This window comes from Pyricularia oryzae, chromosome 7 (genome assembly GCF_000002495.2).
Source record: "Pyricularia oryzae 70-15 chromosome 7, whole genome shotgun sequence".
NCBI lineage: Eukaryota > Fungi > Ascomycota > Sordariomycetes > Magnaporthales > Pyriculariaceae > Pyricularia > Pyricularia oryzae.
Genome location: NC_017854.1, coordinates 3,362,473 through 3,384,527, shown reverse-complemented (window position 1 = coordinate 3,384,527; position 22,055 = coordinate 3,362,473). Strand labels below are relative to the sequence as shown.

Below are 22,055 nucleotides of genomic sequence, written 5' to 3'. Positions count from 1 at the left end.
GCGCCCCGCGCGCCACGAACGCATTTTACGCCTAGGGACACCGATCGTAAACGACTCGAACTCTGACGAGGAATAGACTTACTGCCTTTTCACCCACACTTCACGGCACAAACCGTCAGACGAACCCTCCGTGCACCTTAGGCACGGGGTCGCGTTAGTGAACTAACCCCCTAAACAGGACCGGGCCCGAACCCGGTCAGGCACGATCCGCCTCTGCCCTCCTTGTTTTCCCCCTGTGTAAATAAAGAAGATAGAACGCGCGCCGAGATACCCCTCGGGAGGTTGCTAACGGCCGGCTAACAAACCGGGCCGAGCCCGGCGTTAACTAATACTACTACTACTACTACTTCGGTTCCCGTCCGTGCCCCTCAAAAGAACAGGCGATTTGCCAGAACCAAAAGTCAAAGGCCCGCATATACCTGCCGCCGTCTTCGAAAAGGCCGTCGCCCAAGAGGTCGATCCTGAAAAACAAGAGCGACCCTTCGCCACCGTCTCTCGACCCTCGAGACTTCCCCAGGCTATCACTCAATCAGCTTCCCGAGAACGCGATCGATGATGACGATGCAAATGAAACATGCCCTCCCGCATCTCGAATCCTTCCAGTAAGGTCGAGGCCAGGATCCAGTGGTCCCAATTCTCGACAGACGTCGAAGTCGCAGTCTGTGGAATACCATGTGGGTAAACCGCTGCTAAGGGTTGTTGGTTTTAAATATTCGCCGAATCGATCCTTGTCGGACCGAGAGCTCTGCTCCCCTCTGCGTTTTGAGGCTATAACACGATGCCCTATTATAGTTACGGATGAAATGCCCAAGCCGCTTTTTGAGCTGGGCCCAGAATGGGGTGAGCAGCCTCGCAAGGCACCTCCATCACCCGCAAAGTCCGACCTGCGAAGGGTTACAGAAGGTCAGTTCGGCCAATTTGGGGAGATTCTTACTCCCTTCCGCTGTAAAAGTCGAGCGCGCGGTTCGGTTTCGTCTGGCAGTGTCGACGAGCTCTACCTGGCGTGCGAGCGGGCGGCACTGAGGTTCGACACACCTGCGTCTTTTTTGCATTTATTTGGTCGCTCTTTTCTTTTCTTTCGTTCTTTCCCAGAGATTTATTTCAAGGGAGGAGCCCAACCAATTATGGTTTAGGACTGGTTTTCAACTAACACGTAATGGTTTGTCGACAGGTTTTCTGCTAAAAGAGATGGGGCCTCTCCCTGCAGATCTAGACCGTCGTCCTTTTGGCGAAGATTGGGTTTGGCCACCGGCACCAACACTTTCGAGAGGTTTCGCGAGTCGCTGCCCAGACCCAAGACCGCGACGGGTTCCCGGGGCTGCATCGACGAGCAGAGGCCAAAGAGAGCAGCAACTCCAACCGATTGGAAACCTTCCACCGCTGCAAACAGCCCCCACTTATCCAAATTCAAAGAAGGCGGCTTCCACGGCCGACTTGCCCATGGAGCCATTAAGATCGGGTCGTTCTACCGTCGATTACTTCCCAGCCGACGCCAGGAGCAGCACTAATTATAGCAGTGGCTCCTTAATCCGTTCTGCTGAGCGGAGTCCCATTAGCCCACTGGAGCCCATACCCGAGGTTCAATCGGTTATGCGCTCGCAGTTTAAAAAGCTCAAGTGGGCAGATGAGCAGAAGTTAGACCAGAATTAGAAAACGGACAAGCAGGCCCAGAAGGAGCCAAGCGAACAAGCATTTAAGAAGGATCGAGAGTTGTCAAGGTCTAGGTCTGATCCCAGAACTGCTGCGGCAGGCAGACGACCCTTAAGACCCTTTACGATTGACAGAAGCGGAAGGCGGCCATCCGGAGGTCTCGTTGGGCAATCCACTGCCCAGGTTCATGCTGCCCAACCCATAGGGGCTACTTTTGCACCCTTGCCATCCGTTAACACGATCCTCAGGCCCGTCTCGTCGGCCACGACAGCCAAATCGCCCCTGTCTGCATTACCCGAGGCACCTCCAACGGCGACAAGCATTACCTCTCCCATTTTTGAAAATATGAACCCGCTCCCGGCGCTCAGGCGGGCCATGTCGGACCTGATTCCGGAAAGGCCGGCATACCCTTACGATCCACTACTCGACAACTACGCCCCTGAGCAGCCCTTCCACATCCAATGGCGCCGCGGCAGCGTCGATGGCCAACAATCGCCTGTAACGACCCACATGGCCTCGCCACCCATAAGGTCTTAAAGGAGTTCAGCTTCCACTCCGCCCTTGTCGTTGGATCCCAACATCATAACCACGCCTTCTGGTGCTTCTCATCCGGGACGACCGTTTGTCACCGAGTCGATTGCGCGATTTGGCCAGCAGCGATGATTTCTTCGTTTAATTTGGTGCTTAATCGTTAGGGGTTAACAGCTGCGCGGATTTCTAAAAGATTCCGAGGAGTGTATCAAGTAATGCAAAAAGCCCGGCGCTCCTGTAATTAGCTAGAGGTCGGGCCCGGAATGGCTGTAAGGCCCACCCCCGCTTTTCGTATTCTTTTGACCAGGCAGCCGCTAAAGGCAGGCCTCTCCAATCCTCGAGTTTTGCAGAAATTGTGATTATAAGATATCCTAGCGTAGCGAAGCTGCTCTTCGATGGGATATGGAGAGATCCAGAGATTTTAAGGATTAGGTAGACATATTAATTAGAACATATTTGGAGATGCAAAAGGAAACCAAGAATAAAAGACCTAATGGGTTACGAAAATCAGCTCTTGTATTTAAATCGGATTGAAAACAACGTTTTTTGATATTCGATTTTTGTAATGGCCAGTTAGTTTGGGGGTGGGAGGGGTGGGGTACGCAACGTTAATGGATTCGAAATGGGCGTTTTGTCGTTTAAGGGCGGTTTATAATTTACATCGGGCCGAACAACCTTCTACCTCAGTGCCATGGAAAGTAAAAGAGAAGCGAGGAAGGCGCCGCAGTAATGGATGTTGAAGATGAGGAAGCATCCGGCACCGACGGATGTGCGGATGCGAACAGAGGGCAGTTGCTTCATTTTAGTATTTTCGCAAGCTGCGGTGGATAACCTTATAACGGCTACCTCTATTACTAGTTCCGCAGAATGTGGCGTGACGGATGTTGTGGCGAAGCCCTAAAGTCTACCTGTTTTCTATAAATATGAACAAGGCGACAACCGCAGTAAAAGAGCCCGCTCGCATGTCAGGGCCTGCAAACGTATTTCGAAATATCATGCTATTAACTAGTTAATCTCAAACCAGAAGTCCTCAATTTCCTATTCTGGTCGTGCCTGAAAATTCCCGTACAACGGGAATATTTATCTGTGAGGAAAGAAACATGCTCCAGAGTTACTATTGGCTTAGCGCACCACTAATTAAGTCTGTGCTCAGCGGCATATTGAGTCGGCAGGTTCAAATCTAATGCGATGCCAAACAAAAGCCGGGACGTGGCGTTGTTTTGTCGGATTGGGAAATTTTTTGCAGTTGAAGTCGAATATCTCGGGTCGTGTAAGAGGTTTTCCAAATAAGTAAAGAGGTTGTTGATAGAATCGTATGATCGCTGCGATCGGTAAAAATAATAACGTTGCGTACCCCCTGTTCGGCACCCCCCCTGTTCGGCACCCAAAAATAACAACACTTTTATTTTTATCCTCCAACTTCTATTATAAATATCTCGATGAATCTGTCACTTTTGGATTTACTTTTTTCTGATTTTAATTCTCCATTTTCCAATGAAGCAATATACTGAAAAACAGCTTATATCTGCAATTAACGACGTCAATAATGGCAATCCAATTGCAAAAACCTCCCGAAAATGGGGAATACCTAGGTCTACACTTCAAAGTCGACTTAAAGGTTCTCAACCTTATAAAAAAGCACAAAGCCCTTTTCAAAGGTTTTCCACGGAACAGGAAAAGCATTTGGCTGATTGGGTACTTACCCAAACAGCTTTAGGGCTTCCGCCAACGCATCAAGAATTACGCTTTTTTGCCGAACGAATTCTTCAAGCCGCCGGAGAGACAAAAGGCCTTGGAAAACGTTGGATAACTCGTTTTTTGGCTCGTTATCCAATCCTTAAAACCCAAAGGCCCCGTCGAATAGATAACGCCCGGGTTAATGGCGCTACTACGGAGGTAATTAAATCTTGGTGGCTTTATATTACGAACCCGGTTATTAACGCTATTAAACCGGAAAACCGTTGGAATATGGACGAAACCGGTATAATGGAAGGCAAAGGATCTAATGGCCTAGTATTAGGGCTTAACGGGATCCGGCCGTTGCAACGAAAAGAGCCCGGAACGCGTGGTTGGACGACTATAATCGAATGTATATCGGCTACGGGCGTTGCCCTCCCTCCCCTCGTTATATTTAAGGGAAAAAACGTACAACAACAATGGCTTCCCACGGATTTAAGCCCTTTCGATAATTGGCAATTTCATGCAACCGAAAACGGGTGGACAAATAATGAAACAGGTATCGAATGGTTAAAAAAGGTGTTTATTCCGTATACCCAACCTTTAACCCCTGAAAAGCGGTTATTAGTTCTGGATGGCCATGGATCACATATAACGGACGAATTTATGCTTCTTTGCTTGCAAAACAATATTCAACTCCTATATTTACCCCCTCATTCGTCACACGTTCTTCAACCGTTGGATTTATCGGTTTTTGGGCCGTTAAAGGAAGCTTATCGACGTCACCTGGGATTTGTAAACCAGTTTTGCTGTTCAACGGTTGTTGGGAAACGAAACTTTCTACTTTGCTATCGAAAAGCCAGATCAAAAGCATTTATAGCAAAAACCATTCAATCTGGTTGGCGTACGACGGGGTTATGGCCGGTGAACTTGGCAAAACCACTTTTAAACCCTTTTTTGTTAGAAAATAGCAACGCCAACGTCGAAAAAGGTAAAAATAACGGCTTCCAAAGGGATAAAACACCGGAAAGCCCAACCCAAAAAATTAACGACCAGTCTTTACTTATTTGGAAAACCCCTAAAACGACCCGAGATATTCGACTTCAACTACAGGAAATTTCCCGGTCCGAAAAAAGTAACGCCACTTCACGGCTTTTGTTTGCAAAAGTCCAAAAAAGCTTCGAAACCAAGGATATCTTATTGGCTGAAGCTCAGCAAAAAATCAGTTTGTTAAACGCAAAATTGGAGGCGGTACGGCCGGTCAAAAGGAAAAGGGTAATTCCGGATCCCAACGAGCTTTTGGTCAGCAAAAAAAACGTTTATGAAGCACAGGAAAATAATAGGGACTGTTTAGAAGCTTTGAACGATGGAGAAGAGGTTAGCGAACCGGGAGAGCCTGACAATGATTGTATTATTGTGCGTTGATAGTTTTACATTTAAATCGGTTTATAAAAGGGGTATTTCGTCGTTACATTTTTCAAGGGGGCCGGACTTTAGGGGGGTCGGAGATGTGGAGCCCAACGTTACTACCCGTTGGTGTGGCGATTTCGCAGCATCATTGTAACTCGTCCCAGCAAAAGAGCTCGCCGTCTTCATCCCGTTTATTGGGCATATGATGACAGTCTTCCTACTTGTGCAAAGGCGGGTCAAGGATGAGCAAGCGTGCAAATATGGCAGTTTGGAGCAGTTGGTGCTAGCTGATCTTTGCTTCCGGCGTGGGGCAGCGAAGGGTTGCGGTTGTCTGAAATGCCGGTTGACGTTGTGGCAGTTACAAATAAGGATATAAGGTTGGCCGAGTTGGAAGTTTCACAGTGGAGTATTCGCGAGCCCTTCCTGGGAGGGAAACAAAGTTAACTCGTTTCAACACACGTGGTTTATCAGCAGGAACCTCCATAATTAGAGTGTATATACCTACCTATTTGCAAAAATAGGTCATAATAACTTTGAGGAATATCGTTGCAGGAATCTGTATTATAGTGAGTCAAAGACTGAAGAGGTTTTATTGTCCCTTGATCGCTAACTCTGCGCTTTGAATCATGAGACGCCAACATCTATCTTTCAGCAGTGGTTTCCTCCCTCAAGATTCCAGTGCGGTATTATCTCAGCCTCCTTTGCGGGTGTGGAAGCTTCTCCACCAGGACGTTATCGTCCTTACAGCTCTAGTCACAGCTGCAAGTGTAGTTCTGGGCCCCGCCAAGGAGTTTTGCTTCAGTTGGCGATGTTGCCGTGAGCCGGGCCAAGTTGTGTTGTTGTTGATGAGCCCGGCGGTACGCGCTTCCGTGGCACAATGCACGTGTTGGAGGATGTGGGAGAGAGGTCTTGTGATGGGTTGTGAGCAATGTCAGGGGCTGGTGAGGCACGGACGCGCTTTTTGGGGCCGTTGGCATCGACGTTTTCCTTGTTGAAGTCGGCCATTTCTTTAGTTGTTTACATGACTGACAGACGAGCTTTTTGTTGATGAAGACGGCGGGCACGGTTTTGTGTCCCGCCCGCCGTCCAGGTTGGTTGCGATGGCGGTGTGCCGTAAACCGGAGCAAACTGTGTCTTGTAATTGTTTAAATTGCAGGCGAACTTCTTGTCGATCATGGCAGCGGGCACGGAGGGTTTAATATCATTTTGACAAAGTCGGGTCTGCCACTAGCAACCAGACCTCAACAGCCCCATCGCACGAGCTCCGCTGGGAGGACTGTGGTAACTGGAGTCGCGGATGCCGGGGCTTTTGCAAATGGCGTGGTTCCTGTTCAAAAGGGGATTTGTCATCGTCAGCCCGAGTCTCCGCGTCTAGGAAATTGTAGACGCAGTGTTTTAATCACTTACCGAGATGCAGTCTCGCCTCCAGATTTATATTTAAGCTCAGGCTGAAGGTTGAGCTACAGTGCCCGTTTCACCGCCTTGTTTGGCGTGTTCGTAATGGTGAAAACAGGCTCGCGCAACCTCGAAAGAGGGCTCTTCCGAAAAGATGAGCGTGTTGTCGCACTCGAAGACGAGAGAATCTTGAAAATGGTTTACAAAATCGCGAGTTTGTGTTGAATTATCGTTGCTTGTGCTGGATCGTTTGAGGAACGGTGTACGTATGACCTGGTTAACAACTGAATCTTCGAAAGAAGCTTTGATATGGCCTTCGTACCTTTTTATACCGTTTTCTCTTTCCTTGACACGAAAACTCATCATGCAGGCAGGAGTTTTTGCGGCCTGTCCCGGGGTATCGTACGAGTTAAGCCCTTGGGTCAGGCAATTGCCGTCATGAAAAACCAAAGAAGCAGCGGGAATCTCGATGAAAAGCAGCGCCATTCGCGCCAAAAAAAAAAAAAAAAAAAAAAAAAAGGATACGAGGGATATTTTAACCAATCTCCATTTCGCTTTGGGGACCAACGAGGAACATTTTTACGGACGCCATTGCTGATCGGAATATTCAGCTATGAGTGATGTTCCACATAGCAGTCAAGCCAGTGCCCGTGGATCTTGACGGCGGGGGCGCGCAGCTGGCTGAAGGATGCTGGCGATAACTTAACCAATCACCTGTGGGTGCCAAGGTTGTGGAAAAAATAACCCGGACACCAAAATTGGACGCACCACCCAAAACCGCGAATGTTATACTTCAACCCGTGGTTTTCTTCTGTCCTCCACTGCCAAGATACTCCGTAGGTACCTACCTAGGTAGGTAGGTAGCTTGGTAAGGTAGGTACCTACCTAAGTACTTACCTAGGTACCTAGCTCTGCGGTACAGCGGAGTCGCGATTTCCTCTCCCCGACTATTAATTAATCGGCTGCCCAATGAGAGGAGATGCACGTGCTGCGGAGGTTGCATGAGGGGAACCTGGTAGCGTACGGTACTTTTTAACTAGACTAGAGCAAGACTGCATTAGCCACAGTGCGTATGGGTGTGAGTACTGCTAAGATCTCGGCGGGCCCGCTGGTTGCCTGGCCAGCCCAAACGCAAGCACGGATCAGGATGGTTGGTTCAAATTGAAGCTGCATCAGCGCGGCGTACGCAGTATTTGCGACAGACAGCCAGCCTTGCAAGCCTAGGTACCCTTATTCGCTCCTCATCTCGCAAACATGACTTTTATAAAGTGCCACCGGACTCCTTTCCATGATTGTTTACATTGTCGGGTTGAGGACTGGATTGGAAAAACGTCAAATACCCCCGACAAAAGCAAATGCTGCTCAAATCCCCACGACTTCGAAATGCCTCCCTCGCCTCCTGCTTCTTCAAAACGAGCTTCTTCCCCGTCGAAACGCCGGCGTCCCGACGATAAGGTTCCGATAGATGTCGATTTCGACATAACCCCACGACCTTCGCGCCACCTCGCTTTCGATATAGGTCTTTCGCTCCAACAAACTCCGTCGCGGTCCAGGCCTTCCAAGCGCTCCCTCAGCCCAATCAAGTTTACAGACGAGCTCGCAATGCTAGAGAAACCTATCCGAATCAAGAAGCCTTCCCTTGAGTTGCTGCCGACAAAAGCGCAGGAGCTATACAGCAGCGTACTTCGAATGGTCGATTTTGCCATCGCAATCGTGCCAATCGAGGCGGAACGGGCGTTCGGGGAACATGTACGCATGGCGGAGCTCCCGCCCACGATTTTCAAGGGCCAAAAGGATGGTCAAAATGCACACGCAGTGGCAGAAGCAGAAAGGGAGCTTGAATCTCTACTCGAAATCGTAGCGGATGCCAACAAATGCTCTACAGAGGGTTTGTCGGAGTTTTCTTGGAACATTGAAGTCCATGCACCTCTGCTCAAACTCGCGACTCGAAAGACCCCTGGTGTGAGCCGATACGAAATCATCTCTGCTCGCGTGTCAAATCTGTGCTTGCCCCCATTCGGCGACGGCGCCACCTGCGAGTTCCCAGAATCTTACGTTGCCCCTCCGTCCTCGGTATCGTCTAAAAGCACCAGCTCAACTGCTGCGTCCCGCAAGAAGGATAATCATGTTGCGGCCGGGAGAATGGTGGACTTTGGTTTGTTTATGGAGACCAAGTCGACACCGCTCGAAAAAGCGATATCGGCTCTAGTCCTACAGTCAGAACAACGTTCCGTCAACCACAGCAGTTATAGCCCTCTCCGTTCCCTACCTTTGGGCGTCAGTATCGAAACGAAAAGCCCCGGTGCAGCAGATAATGGGCTCGTTCAATTAGCTCTATGGACGGCGGCATGGTTTCGACGGATGGAACAATTATTAGAACTATTAACATACCGACAAACCGAGTTTCAAATGCTCGAAGCAGTGCCGGCGGTTTTGGTGAATGGACACCAATGGCGTCTGCTGTTTTTTTGCCACCGAGGCGACTCTATCACATGTGTAGGCGAAATTCCGATGGGGGATACCACCACTTTGACGGGAGCCTACAAAGTGCTGGGGGTGTTACGTCTCCTTGTGCGCTGGGTAGACGAAGATTTAAGGGAATGGTTTGAAGGATTGCTCCTACGTGCGTAATTAGAAACATTTTATGTATTGAGATTCTATATTTTACCGTTGCCTGTCTCGTCCTGGGGATGCGCCGGAGCCAGAAGAACGGCTATGACAGCGGGTGAATGGAGCGCCGCAGGGGCCTTTTCATCCGAATTTCGAATTGGTCGCTTTCTGGAAGTTAGCATGAGCAACTCGTCGCGTCCTCAAGAGTTTATTTACTCGTCATGTTTAATGTTGTTCCCTTCATTTTTGGTCATACAGCTGAGGGCCAAATGGTGGGCGATGACCTCATGGGACGGCTACCTGTCTCTTGCCGGGTAATAACATGCATTTGACAGGTACTCCATTGCCCATCGCATTTGCAGCAGTAGTACGACGGCCGTCATTGTTGCATTAACATTGGTACTCTTGGCTTGGTAGTGTGCGATCGTGAGTAATCTTGGCAATTTTTTTTTCTTTTTTTTGCGGTTTTGTCAACATTACCACAAGTTGGTCCGCCTGGTTTCAAGGCAGGTTTTCCACTACCAAAATCACAAACACAGCCCCCCCCCCCACCCAGTACGCAATCATTCAAACTTGAAAGCCTCCCTTTTTTACCTCCTTGGCTTCTTACTGAGGTGCTTATTTTTCAAATATTTATATGTACACGGTAAGATGCGAGCCACCCACTTGTAGTGATCACCTCCGATCCTGGTAGCATGGGGGGTCTATCTTTCGAAAAAGGCATGAGACGCCTGGCAGATAGGCAGGCTTGACCTATTATCTTTTTTCTTTGTTCCTTCTAATTCCCTTCCAAATCCTGCCAGTTCGGCTCAGTGAAAGCTTATCCAATTTATAGACGACCCAAGGTTGTCACCAGCAGCAGCAACAAAAGGACGAGGCCCGATTTCTCCATGGACATAATGAAAAAGGAGCAGCCGGTTGGTTCATTTGCTCCGGAACAATGTTCATTTATTTTCCGCAAGATTTAAGAGTAGAGAAGACGTGTTCCAAATCAATGGTTGCATTTTTTTTCAGCGGTTTAAATATCGGAGTTATAGGACGTTTAGCCCGGGCCGGTTACACGGTGAACTTTTCGTCCGCCAAACTCGCTGATCAGGATGCCTCCAGCAAACCAATACACAATTAGCCGGTGCCTGACGGCATCGTCAGAAGCTCCAACCCTTTGTTACAGCTCCCTACTTGCCCTCCATGGTGGCCCGCCACGTTTTCTAGTGGAATCGCTTGAATTGCCTCTCATTGTTACGACCAGACAGTTGGGCCGGTACCAGAGAGGCCAGGTGGGGTCACACCCCTCCTGACGACACTCGCCCAAAAGAGATACCGACCGGCAGAACAACGATTACCTAAGGACAAGGCCACGAGATCTCACGTGACCTCACGTGACGGCCAAGGGAATGGATCTCTATAATCTGTAGAATCTCAGTTGAGAATCACAGATCAAACAGATCAAGAGAGATCACATTCGGAACATAGTCTATATAAGGCACGCTTATTACCATGTAGATAGATTCGATTCTAGGATTGCTTAGCAGCAATTAAACTCTAGTTAACCTCAATACTTACTTGAGAACGATCATAACTTCACCCCCAGTCATTGAGAACCCCAGTTACCCAGCCAGACGCTCAGTTGCTTCAACCCACTGTACTTTACCCTAAGAACAGGTTACCCGATACCTTGATCGTAACACTCATAATCCATCCTGTCTGTACCTTTGAAAGCTATTAGCCCGGCTAAGGTAGGCATCAAACGTATTTAGTACGTATTTTGTCAGTAAGACGGCCGCCGCCTTTTCCCTCTTCCTCCAGCCGTACCACATGGCCCGTTCGGCAAAGGCCCGCAAAGAATTAGAGGACAATGGAAAGAGCATACTGGGGAAGGCCATCGTCAATATCACACATAGTGCAATAATCCGTGGGTAAACCAAACCCACCATACGAAGTGTAAGCGCGACGGCTCGGGGACGTGCCGGCACCAATTTTCAAAATGTGCGAACAAGACAACGACAATCACCTCAAACTACGCTGTCGGGACCAACATCGCACATATGACCGGCCCGTAAGTTCTTGTGCAAGGCGCCTTCAGGCTAGTTTACAGATTTCAGACACTTTTCACACATATTGTTTCTCAGGGCCACGCTTATGCGAGGCTTTGACCACTGACTTCGCTCACGACCGCCCGCGCCTTATCCAACGTGCCAATCCAGGACCACAAGACCAAGGCTCAGCCGATCATTGACTTATTCAAAACGCATTGCTTGTTTACACAAGCGGTAAGACTTTGGATCGCGCGAGTATCTACCTACTTGTACAGCCTGCCGATAAACCCTTATAGCTTGCCCCAGCTCGTCTAACCTCCATTGCAGCTGGCGCCTTATCGTGCTCCGCAGACCACACCTTCTCGCCTTCTTCGGCATTCCCCGTGGGTGCAACTCTTATCTCTCGGTCTTTTTCTCTCTCTCTCTCTCTCTCTCTCTCTCTCTCTCTCTCTCTCTCTCTCTCTCTCTCTCTCTCTCTCTCTCTCTCTCTCTCTCTCTCTAGTGACATGATATTTACGAAATTCTGGGGCCGTGCTATTGTGCTCGTGTAACGTCAGCTGCAATGTTTTCAGCGTCTAGACGTAGCGATAATCCAGAAAAGAAGAAAAAGGCAGTTATTCAAGAAGCAAACATTATTATTATTTGGCCTATAATGTATCCCAAGCGCCTAATTGCGGCAACTATATTTTTTATTGGTGGAATCCCAGTTGTGTTAGTGAACGCCGCTGGTGACATCCAAACCATCTTGATAACCAAAGTTATTTATTGAATCAAGTAGTGTTGTTTAGGTTGAAGCGTGCTGCAGATAATTTGTATTGTGCCCTCAACGATAATCTGGCTGTTTTTAGCTCTGTGACATCAAAATACATAAGCTGCAATAATTATTGTAAAGATATTAGGTGGATTGATCAATTGACGACAGAGAAGATCTACCGACTTTGTGACTACCAGTCACAATCTTACATCAGCGGCTCAAGTGGAGTTAATATTAATACCAATTGATGCAACACACAATAACTACAGGGGCAGTCGCCCGGCGGCCTCGGCGTCATGGGCCAGTTTCTCGCCATTCTGGGAAAGGAGGATTCGTATGCTCCACGGTCGTTCTGTGTGGCGCTTGAGAGCCGTTGGTTAACCGTTGGATGTCGCAACGCCCCCGCCCACAATAAACAGATCCGTCAAGGGCGACAGCGAAAGGGCGAGCACCGCCGCCTGGACTTGAACTTGGGCCTCTAATCTTGGAGTCCGTATTACCCGTCTTGGCAGCACACGAGTATCTGCGGAAATCGACTAAGCGTTTGTCGGCAATGGCAGCCACTGCAGTTCGACCGCTTTCTGAGCACTGAAGGTTCCCCTGTCCCGGATGTTGGCCGCAGTCTGGGCTACCAGCGGACTCAGCATCGACCCTTGTTTATCTACGTATATTGCTCAGTCGTCTGGGACCAATCGAGGCGTGCACTAAGTTCGATTTAACATTGATCGGGTTGGCCAAAATATAAGCAATGCTCCAACAGCCAATGCACATTCCTTCACAAACAGGCTGACGAGGATAATAATTACACACTGCAAATTTGTCATCGATAAACAACAGCATTTACGTACAGCGGCTCCTTTAAACATTAATAACTTATGGTCGCGAGCATTATCCATATAACCAACGCAAACTCCTGCGCCCCCTCTTATATTCCCATTCGCTTTACCTTTCTGTATTCCGTACCTCTGCATGTGCATTAAAAAAGATGAAAACGACCATGCGTTTGCCCTCGCCCGCACCCCCGGGTCGACGCCCCCCTATAATGCTAGGACTGCATGGCTCGCAGCCAGACCCTAGACCACCCCTTACCTCCTAGTCTAGCATATAAATATTATATATAGTGCAGTTGATAAATTACGAGTTAGTAATGAAAATACTGTTACGGCCAGGTATATATTGGACAACCTTAGTCTGTTGGGCGCTATTAACGAAAATTCTAAACTCAAGAGAAGAGAGAAAACAAAATTGACGGCGCGCTGGAGAGACCCCTTTGTCCGATCCCTGACTCGGCGTGGCTGGTGGAGCCGAGTCGTAATTCTAAGGGTAGGTCTGGGGGCCTGATCCTTACATGTAACAAGTAATAGTTGATCTCTTAGGCGTACGCCCGCTTCAGGATACCGAACAATCCAGCGTCAGATGGATCGGTTAAATAAAATAACTAAGTTGGCAGGCAAAACTGAACAATTTTGTAATCTTTGCAGTAGCCCTGAACATCAGGGGACTAATAACTGCCGTGCCCGTCGAGCATTTGCATCCGATATACGCATTGTGCGATTTAATATAATTATTTAAATGCTAACTCATCCACCTGTTACACTGTTTGTCCATCGATTAAGGGGTGGCTTTTGTGCGCCAGGATACCGCAAAGCCGCATTGTTTGTACCGGTTCGAATAATTGCTATTATTAGGTTTTGCAGAGATTTTTTTGCATTAATATATAATCGTCCATACGTATATATTTTAAATACAAACTAGCAAACATTCGACAAAGTGACAGTCGGAGCTATTTAAAGCGTTTGAAAAAAATATATACGATTAAACTTTAAGCAGGTATAACAGATATATAATTAAATAATGAATAAATTATAAATCCCTGCAATAACTAGTTTAACTCTTGTTTCTAAAGTTTAAAAATACTATTTATATATTATAATTTATAAGACGACCTACTATATTAAAAGTGGCCTGTTATAATTAACCTCTTCTAATACCTAGGATGGCCGCGGTTCCCTAATATTACGTTACCTGTTTATACTCCATGCCAGACTCTTGACAGGGAATCCATCGATTATTAACTTATTTGTTAATTACAAATATAACTAGTTATTTGAGCGAAAAATTTTCGATTGTTTGCTTAGAGGCTATTAAATTAATTCTTTTAATAGTGGAACCCTTTTTAAATATTTAAGTCGCTTTAAATCCGCGATTAAAATTTTCTTTTGCTATAATATCTTTTAAAACAATTGTTCTCTCTTTAACTTTACCTTCATATTAAATGTTTTACATTTCTTACAATTTCTTTCCTCCTTTCCTCTGCAATTTGCCTTTATAATTGTAACTTTTTTCAATTCTGGTCAGCAATCCGGATCCTTTTTCTTATTATTATAAGATATATATCAAGCGCTGGAATATAAAATCTATTCGATTTCCTGCGTCAATATGCGTTTCAGAAGTTATTTCATCGTTTCCGCTTTGGTAACTTTTCCAATAAACACCGTCGTGGCCAAACGATCTGCTAAAGTATTCCCCGCGGAGAATTTCGAATCAGCAGACGATTGGGACGGAACACGTTGTCGATATGTAATTAATCCTGGTTCTCGTCAGTGGTCGGTTGACTTTCCCAGGGAACTTACAGTATTATTTGACCGAAATAACATACGTTATCGTGTGAGGGCAGATTCGGACTGTAATCTTATCTGGTTAGATGAACTGCCCCCGGATCTTACATTTCAATTTGACAGAGTAATTATACCTTTGTAAATTGCAGGACGATTTTGGTATTACGATAGTAATTCCAATAAGATAATGCTGTAATATAGGGGCGATTTTATTCGAAAATTTAAAATTAAATGTGAAGAAGAAAAGGTCACGCAGTGCCAATCGCGTACACGCGCCTAAATAAATATATAATAACGAACATTGGTATTTTATTACGTGGGATGGAGCTAGTCACGGTTGGTAGTCGCCCAGGCACGCCATTCCGTAACAGCCGTATTAAAAAAAGCTAACCAACTTTTTTTTTTACAAAAGAATAAAGAAAAAATCGCGCGCGCGAATATTATTATTCAAATCGTGTAAAGAATGGTGCGGAAGACTGTGTAACGAATGGCCGTTGGCGATAATTATAAAAAAAAAACGAAACCTGTACAAGCGGGTTAATTTATATTTAACTTTACCTGGGGTTATAATACCAACACTTAGTTAAAACCCCTGGTGCCCGAACAGCCCCGGTCACCGAACATCCTACAAAAATAAATGTGTTTTCAACTCTCCTATTGCATTCGTCGATTTCGCTACCTAACTCGTTTACATTTGAAATATCCGTAGTATTAGAATTATTATTAGAAGCTAGAGATTCTTCTGGGATATTTGAGTTTCCTGCAACTTGTTCCTATATGCGCCTAACATCTTGGATATCCACAAAAAGGGTTTTGGGGTCCATTTGCACCTTTCCTTCTTTTCGAAGGCCGCGCTGCCTCCAATTAAACCTTTAATATATTAATTTCGTGCTGCTTTCGAGCGAATGCTGCATTTTTAACATCCCAACCCTTTTGAAACTTGTTACAAAACAGCCGGACAGTAGAATCGTATACGTATTTGCGTCTACAGGTTGTAACGAGATCGCCAAGCTGTTTCGACCGCACCGGTGTCTCCCAAAAAACCGCTAATTGTCCAATATCGGGGTTAATGGTACCCTTTATATTTCTTCCCCTCGCCAGGACCTCGGAATAGGTTCTTTTCGCTTTGGCTTTGCGTATATTGCTGTTTTCGAGAAGGAGAGGGCTCATTAGGGGTCTGGCGAGATTTACCGGCCATCACCCGGCCGCTTTAAAACCCGCTTTTTTAATTTTAAAGCGGCAAGTCCCTGGACACGGGCTTTATAATAACAAAGTAAAAAGTAACGGTTTCCTAGCACTGTTAAATCGCCAATATTGCCTAAGGAAGCTATATAACGCCTGTACGCGTTTTCTGGGACCGTGGGTGTTCGGGAACCAGAGGTTTTAATTTATTTATATTGGAAAAATTATTTATTTGGTAATACTTATAAGTTTTTTATTCAAGTTAAAAACTAACCCGTAATGTTACCCATTTATTTAACTTTAATATATAAATTAAATTACGGACCAATTTTCTTTTATTCAATCGTACGACATGCGAATAATATTTGTAATTATTTATATTTAACTTTAAAAATAATCAAATACCCTAAGTATATTCGCCAAGGAGTAATGGGAGGAAATTTATTCTGCTATTTGATAACGTGGTTCATCAGGACCCCGGACATATCAGGACCCCGGACATTTTTCAACCCAGTTTCATCCTTTATTTTCCACACGTGTTCTTTCCCCCAACAGTAATGGAATCATCAAATTGCGAAGCGCGAATCATTCTTGCTCTAAATGAGCTCCGATCAAGCAAAAAGAAAAGCATACGAAAGGTTGCATTAATATATAATGTCCCAAAATCGACACTACACGACAGAATAAACGGCATCGCTTCTTTGGCCAATCGTCGGCCAGGCAACCAAAAGCTAACGGAAAGGGAAGAGGAAGTAATTGTCCAGTATATACTGGACCTGGATTCCCGAGGGTTTCCAGCCCAGATCGCTGATGTGGCCGCAATGGCCGATCATCTTCTCGCTGCGCGGGACGCGCGACCGGTCGGCAAGCAATGGGCTTATCGCTTCGTACAACGACGCACAGAATTAAAAACGCGTTTTTCTCGCGCTTACGATTTCCAAAGAGCTCTTTGCGAAGATCCTGACGCGTTAAACGCGTGGTTTCAATTGGTGGCCAATATGAGGGCCAAATATGGCATCCAAGACTGCGACATGTACAACTTCGACGAAACCGGCTTTATGATGGGCCAGATTTGCGCTGGAATGGTCGTAACTGGGTCCGAAAGACGCGGAAGAAGGAAAAAAGTACAGCCTGGCAATCGAGAATGGGCGACTGCAATTTGTTGCATCAGTGGCGACGGTTACGATATACCCCCGTATATCATCGTCAAAGGCTTTTACCATTTGTCCAATTGGTATACAGAAGGCGGTCTTCCGGACACGTGGCGCCTCAAACCCACCGTTAATGGATGGACCGACAACGAGACTGGCCTCGACTGGGTTCAGCATTTCGACAACCATACAAAATCGCGGACAAAAGGCGTATATCGGATGTTAGTGCTCGATGGGCACGGCAGTCATCGATCCCCTGAATTCGAGGGCTATTGCAAAGATCACAATATTATTCCACTTTACCTGCCTGCTCATTCATCTCATTTAACCCAGCCACTTGATGTCGGAGTGTTTAACGTCCTTAAGCGGGCGTACGGTCAAAAAATTAACGACTTTATCCGGGCCCACATCACTAACATCAGCAAAGTCGACTTCTTTTTGGCTTTTGCAGCGGCTTACAAAAAGTCAATGACAAAAGAAAATATGGCCGGGGGTTTTCGAGGGGCGGGAATTATCCCCCATAGCCCGGAAATGGTCATATCTAAGCTGGATGTTAGGCTACGGACGCCGTCACCTAAAGAGCTTGATTTTTCCAGCACCGAAACCTGGGTCTCTCAAACACCGCACAACCCGACAGAAGCCGTTAATCAATCTACCCTTGTTAAAAGTCGAATCAACTGTCATCAGGGAAGCTCGCCAACGCCTATTTTTAATGCTGTAAAGCAGCTAGCAAAAGGGTTGGAGTCGATTGCTCATCGAACCACACTTTTGGAAGCGGAGAACCACAGCCTTCGGAAGGCCAACGAAGCGCTTAGCAAGCGGCGCAGGGCTCAAAAAACACGTATCCGCGAAGGAGGGTCATTTACCATACAAGAGGGTCAGAATTTGCTTCAATCAAATGGTGCCGATGGTCTAATATACGAAAAGAAAGATGAAAATGGGGAGGGGAGTAGTGCGCAGCCGGCGACTAAACGACGTTGCGGCAACTGCGGTAAACCTGGACATAATGCACGCACCTGTCAGGAGGATGCAGAAATGTCTGATGTACATATATCCGATTGCATTGAGGTAAATTGAACAACGCTGGCGTTGCAATTGAAATTGGAAGTAGTATTGTGCAGGAAAAGTGTCCGGGGTCCTGATATGTCCGGGGTCCTGATGAACCACGTTAATATTAACAATGGGTGGAAATAACAGGGTTTAATTTAAATACGGCAGTCCCACAAGTTAACGTGGTCCGTAATGGTAGTTCCTAACTCCGCAGTAACTATTGTAAAATTTTTAGCAAACAGGTATATAAAAAGTAACACAGTTACACTTACCCATATCTGCAAACTTGTGAACTTAAGTTCTCGCACCAGCCGCAATCGTAGCCTCCCGGGGCTTCGTTCTCGGAATCGCTGCTGCTATCCCCGCTGTCGTCATCGCTGCTAGAAGGTGGGTCGTCGCTATCCTCACCGCCACTACTATCATCGTCCTTCTTTTTGGGGTCATTCCTCGGAACAAGTGAACGGCCTCTATAACCGGCGCTATGACCAACGTTGTGACCGGCGGGGTGACCGGTGGCGCGAACAGCAGGGCAACGACAAGGTTTGTGAGAAGGGGGCATGGCGTTAACCGAAATAGCACAGGCCAAAGCCATAAAAAGGTTACCTGGGAGCATTTTGCTAAAGTGATAAATCAACAGGTAAAGAAAACTTGCAAGTTTGGTCAATTCCAAGGAGTGAGAGATTAGTTTAAAATAGTGAGGAATGGATAATGGAAACAGAGTATTTTTCGTAAAGGGATGGTGTGACATTTGGACCATGAGATCACCAGACCCTAACCCTGACCCTGGACCAACGACCCACCAGGGTGATACCTTTATCGACGTCGCGTCAAGCTCAGAACTTTGTTTGTTTCCTTTCCTCTCCTCAGAGTAGAATCTTCGTCGATAGGCGCCAATAGACTAGCTTCCGTGCTATGCTTACCCTGGCCGTGACACAATTCTACTCTCTAAAGAATCGCTGGCCTAGCGATTAACAAATAAGGCGCAACAACCTATCTTTACGCCGCTGGCGAGCGACGAAAATAAATCCGCACCCGACAGACCCGACCCGACCGGAGTTCGACAGGAACGGCAATTCCAGTCCCCGACCACGACCGATCCGACCTATGCCCAGGCTGAAGGACCACCCACCTGCGAGCAGGAAATCACAAAGATTGATTACGAACCAGACGGAGCAAACAGACCGCCCCATCGACGACCCGACCCGATCAGAAAGCGAAACAGACTTTCGCCCAGGCACCAAGTCCAGTGTCGAGGACGAAATCGAAGTTGCATCTTCTTCGCGGTCCCCGGAGCTCAACGTGAACGCACAAGAAAACAACCCCAGAATGATGAGCGACGCAAACGACCCAGCCAGCGAGATCGCTAGGCTAGAAGCGGAAATACTTAGGCTAAGAAACGCGTTGAGAAACGACACACCCAGCCCCAGGCCCTACAGAGAATTAAGGCACCGAGAGCCATCAGTGGAAAGTGCATTCGGCGGAACGAGTTTCAAAGCAAAAGGGATGGCCGCTTGGCCAGCCTTTACCGAGTTCCAAGGAACAGGCGGCATCAACCCTGCTTACAATGACAAAGCAAAAGCCAGAGCCGATTCACCCCCAAAGTTCGCAGGAGACAAGACGCAATTTGATAGCTGGCTGATAAAGGTGGCCGACAAATTCGAAGAAGATGTCGCCATTTTTAGGACTGAGAAAAGTCGGATGCGTTACCTGATGAATTTGCTCGAGGACAAAGCCGAGAAAGCAATGATTACTCGTTACGTTTCAGTTACACGCCCCTTTTCATCAGCAGCCGAAATGATCCAAATCCTAGAATCCATGTACCACGACCCCAACCAGTCCATAGCTGCCAGAGAAGCCCTTAAGAAACACGAGTTTGAGCTAGGCAAGGGCCAAGATATCCACGAGTTTATTGCCACGTTTAATTCACTAGCCCAGCAGGCAAAGGTTCGGGAAGAAGACTGGAAGCAAACCTTGTGGGGATGTATACCCGCCGACCTCGATCACCGTCTGCTGCACGATAGTGAGAACATCGACATAGACTACGAGACGTTTTGCCAGTACGTTACCAAAGCCGTCTACAGCAACCAACTGGCACAAGAAAGGCGCAAAGACCGAGAGAGCACCGACAAAACCAGCACGAAGAACGAGACCCGGAGCAGGCAGAAAACAGCTTCGACGAAAGTCCGTTCGCGCTACAAGCCCAAAGATTATCAAGGGGATAGAACGGAACCAATTACAATGGCTAAGGCCGGTCGCTCACTGACTTATGAGGAGAAAAAGGCGCATTGGGATGCCAACACCTGTTTCATGTGCGGAAGGGGTGGCCATAATTCCAAAGATTGTCCCGAAAAAGAGAGAATAAGGGATGTCAAAGCAGTGAAGCCGAAGCAACAAACGAGTAGCTTAGATTCGGAAACCACAGACGAATCGGGAAAAGAGTGAGACCGCCGCAAGCCTCCTCGGTGGTCCAGATGTCTACGATAGCTCAGATTGGTAGTAACCCACGACCTAAATCTTTCATTATTCGAACTCAGATACAGGTTAATGGCGTAGCACTATCAGTTAAAGCTCTTTGTGACACCGGAGCAGACATTTCTCTTTTAATCAGCCCAGCAATCGCTGAACAAGCCGCAGAACGGCTAGGAGCCCGGCTTCAAAGGTTAAAAACCCCGCTACTTTTGTCGGATTACCGCAAACAGGACGCAGGACGCATTACGCACAAACTAAAAGCGACCTTGGAAATCGATGGACGCCGGTTCAGCAACCAAATGTTTTACGTGACGGAAAGTGGACATGATATGTTTATTAGGCAGGATTGGCTAGTTGAACAGGATGTTTGGATCCACCCGAAAACGCAAACGTTCGCATGGCCTGAAAGGACACCGTCGCTGGCAAAATTCTCGCCAGCCATTAGACTTCCGAACATGTTGGACAAGCCCGATCCGGTTGCACAAGCCGATGCAGAGCGGCGCGACCGAGCATTCGAACGGGAAACCAAAAGGGTGCAAATACTTCGACGACCGTGGCGCCAAACAACCTTTTTAGAACCCAGACCAACGACCCCGGTCGTCTTGGGTGAGGACCGAGACGTTGTAAACATAGCCGCCCTTCAACACAAACTGGACACCGACCCCCGACAAAAGCGATGGAAATCGTGCCCAATACCCACGCAGCCCATCACGTTAGAAATTGGACCCGAAAAACCCGCCATCAGCCTATCTGCCGTCGGCCGTTCGTACCAATGGAAAACCAACAAGGGAGAACCAATCCCGTTCCCGGAAAATAAAGACCCCGACCATGTCGAACTGGTCCGAAGCAAACTGCCATCCCGACTCGCTCACCTGGAGGGATTCTTTTCGAAAGCAGCTTCCACCAACCTGCCTCCACATCGCCCAGGGCACGATGTAATTTTGGAGCTAGACAAGCCGAAAACAGGATCGCCTCCGACGTACAGGACACCTGTGGAATTCCTGCCGCTCGAAAAGGAAACAGTCGACGAGCTGCTGCGCATTGGGTTTATCGAACCCTGTATGCAGGCCGACCCAGCGCCTGTCCTGTTCGTACCTAAACCACACTCCAAAGAACGCCGTTTTTGCACCGACTACCGATGGATCAACCAGTTTTTGAAAGATCGATTCGTACCAGCCCCGGATGTCAACGGAACTATTTTTAATTGTCGCAATGCAAAGAGGTTTACAAAAATCGACATTATTCGAGCTTTCAACCGGTTACGTATGGCGGTTGGCTCAGAGTACCTCACTGCTTTTCGCACCCGACAGGGCACCTTTCAATGGAAGGTGCTTCCCTTTGGGCTAAAGGTCGGCCCAGCTTGGTGGCAGTCATTTATCAACGCTCAGTTAAATGAACTTTTGGACTTGTTCGCCAGCGCATACGCCGACGATGTTTTGGTTTATTCCGACGGAAACGAAGAAGAACATTGGGACCAAGTAGAAGAGGTTATTTACCGATTAAGCCGAGTCGACCTCCAGGG

General features: G+C 47.3%; 5 protein-coding genes across 6 annotated transcripts; 3 read left to right on the top strand and 2 right to left on the bottom strand.

Annotated features, from left to right (window-relative positions):
* Positions 1-574: 574 nt before the first annotated feature.
* MGG_15397 (uncharacterized protein) lies at positions 575-2,187 on the top strand (the record flags this gene model as incomplete). The annotated part of the gene is made up of 4 exons (XM_003721470.1): positions 575-674; positions 793-903; positions 1,172-1,634; positions 1,785-2,187. 4 exons carry the CDS (start codon positions 575-577, stop codon positions 2,185-2,187), a joined length of 1,077 nt encoding a protein of 358 aa, XP_003721518.1.
* Positions 2,188-6,066: 3,879 nt separating this feature from the next.
* On the bottom strand, positions 6,067-7,149 carry MGG_18097 (uncharacterized protein; the record flags this gene model as incomplete). Its single annotated transcript, XM_003721469.1, has 4 exons — positions 6,067-6,275; positions 6,528-6,595; positions 6,676-6,716; positions 6,793-7,149. The coding sequence occupies 4 exons, from the start codon at positions 7,147-7,149 to the stop codon at positions 6,067-6,069; spliced, it is 675 nt and encodes a 224-aa protein (XP_003721517.1).
* An 890-nt stretch (positions 7,150-8,039) lies between these two features.
* On the top strand, positions 8,040-9,294 carry MGG_15396 (uncharacterized protein; the record flags this gene model as incomplete). The annotated part of the gene is made up of 1 exon (XM_003721468.1): positions 8,040-9,294. The coding sequence occupies exon 1, from the start codon at positions 8,047-8,049 to the stop codon at positions 9,292-9,294; it is 1,248 nt and encodes a 415-aa protein (XP_003721516.1). The 5' UTR covers positions 8,040-8,046.
* Positions 9,295-11,257: 1,963 nt separating this feature from the next.
* On the top strand, positions 11,258-12,545 carry MGG_15395 (uncharacterized protein; the record flags this gene model as incomplete). The annotated part of the gene is made up of 3 exons (XM_003721467.1): positions 11,258-11,329; positions 11,606-11,692; positions 12,333-12,545. 3 exons carry the CDS (start codon positions 11,258-11,260, stop codon positions 12,543-12,545), a joined length of 372 nt encoding a protein of 123 aa, XP_003721515.1.
* Positions 12,546-17,820: 5,275 nt separating this feature from the next.
* MGG_15394 lies at positions 17,821-18,759 on the bottom strand. Of its 2 annotated transcripts, XM_003721465.1 has the most exons (3): positions 18,337-18,759; positions 18,239-18,281; positions 17,821-18,169 (listed from the first exon to the last, which is right to left on the bottom strand). In XM_003721465.1, the coding sequence occupies exons 1-2, from the start codon at positions 18,675-18,677 to the stop codon at positions 18,242-18,244; spliced, it is 381 nt and encodes a 126-aa protein (XP_003721513.1). In that variant the 5' UTR covers positions 18,678-18,759; the 3' UTR covers positions 17,821-18,169; positions 18,239-18,241. The 2 variants fall into 2 exon arrangements, with proteins under 2 accessions (XP_003721513.1, XP_003721514.1); XM_003721466.1 differs by having other exon boundaries at positions 17,821-18,281.
* Positions 18,760-22,055: the final 3,296 nt, after the last annotated feature.

Excerpts from the sequence above, each read along its gene's own strand:
- MGG_15394 (XM_003721466.1), bottom strand. The coding sequence starts at position 18,677 with ATGCTCCCAGGTAACCTTTTTATGGCTTTGGCCTGTGCTATTTCGGTT. Across the intron at positions 18,282-18,336 it reads TCACAAGTTTGCAGATATGG|TTACTGCGGAGTTAGGAACT; the intron begins GTAAGTGTAACT and ends ATTTTACAATAG.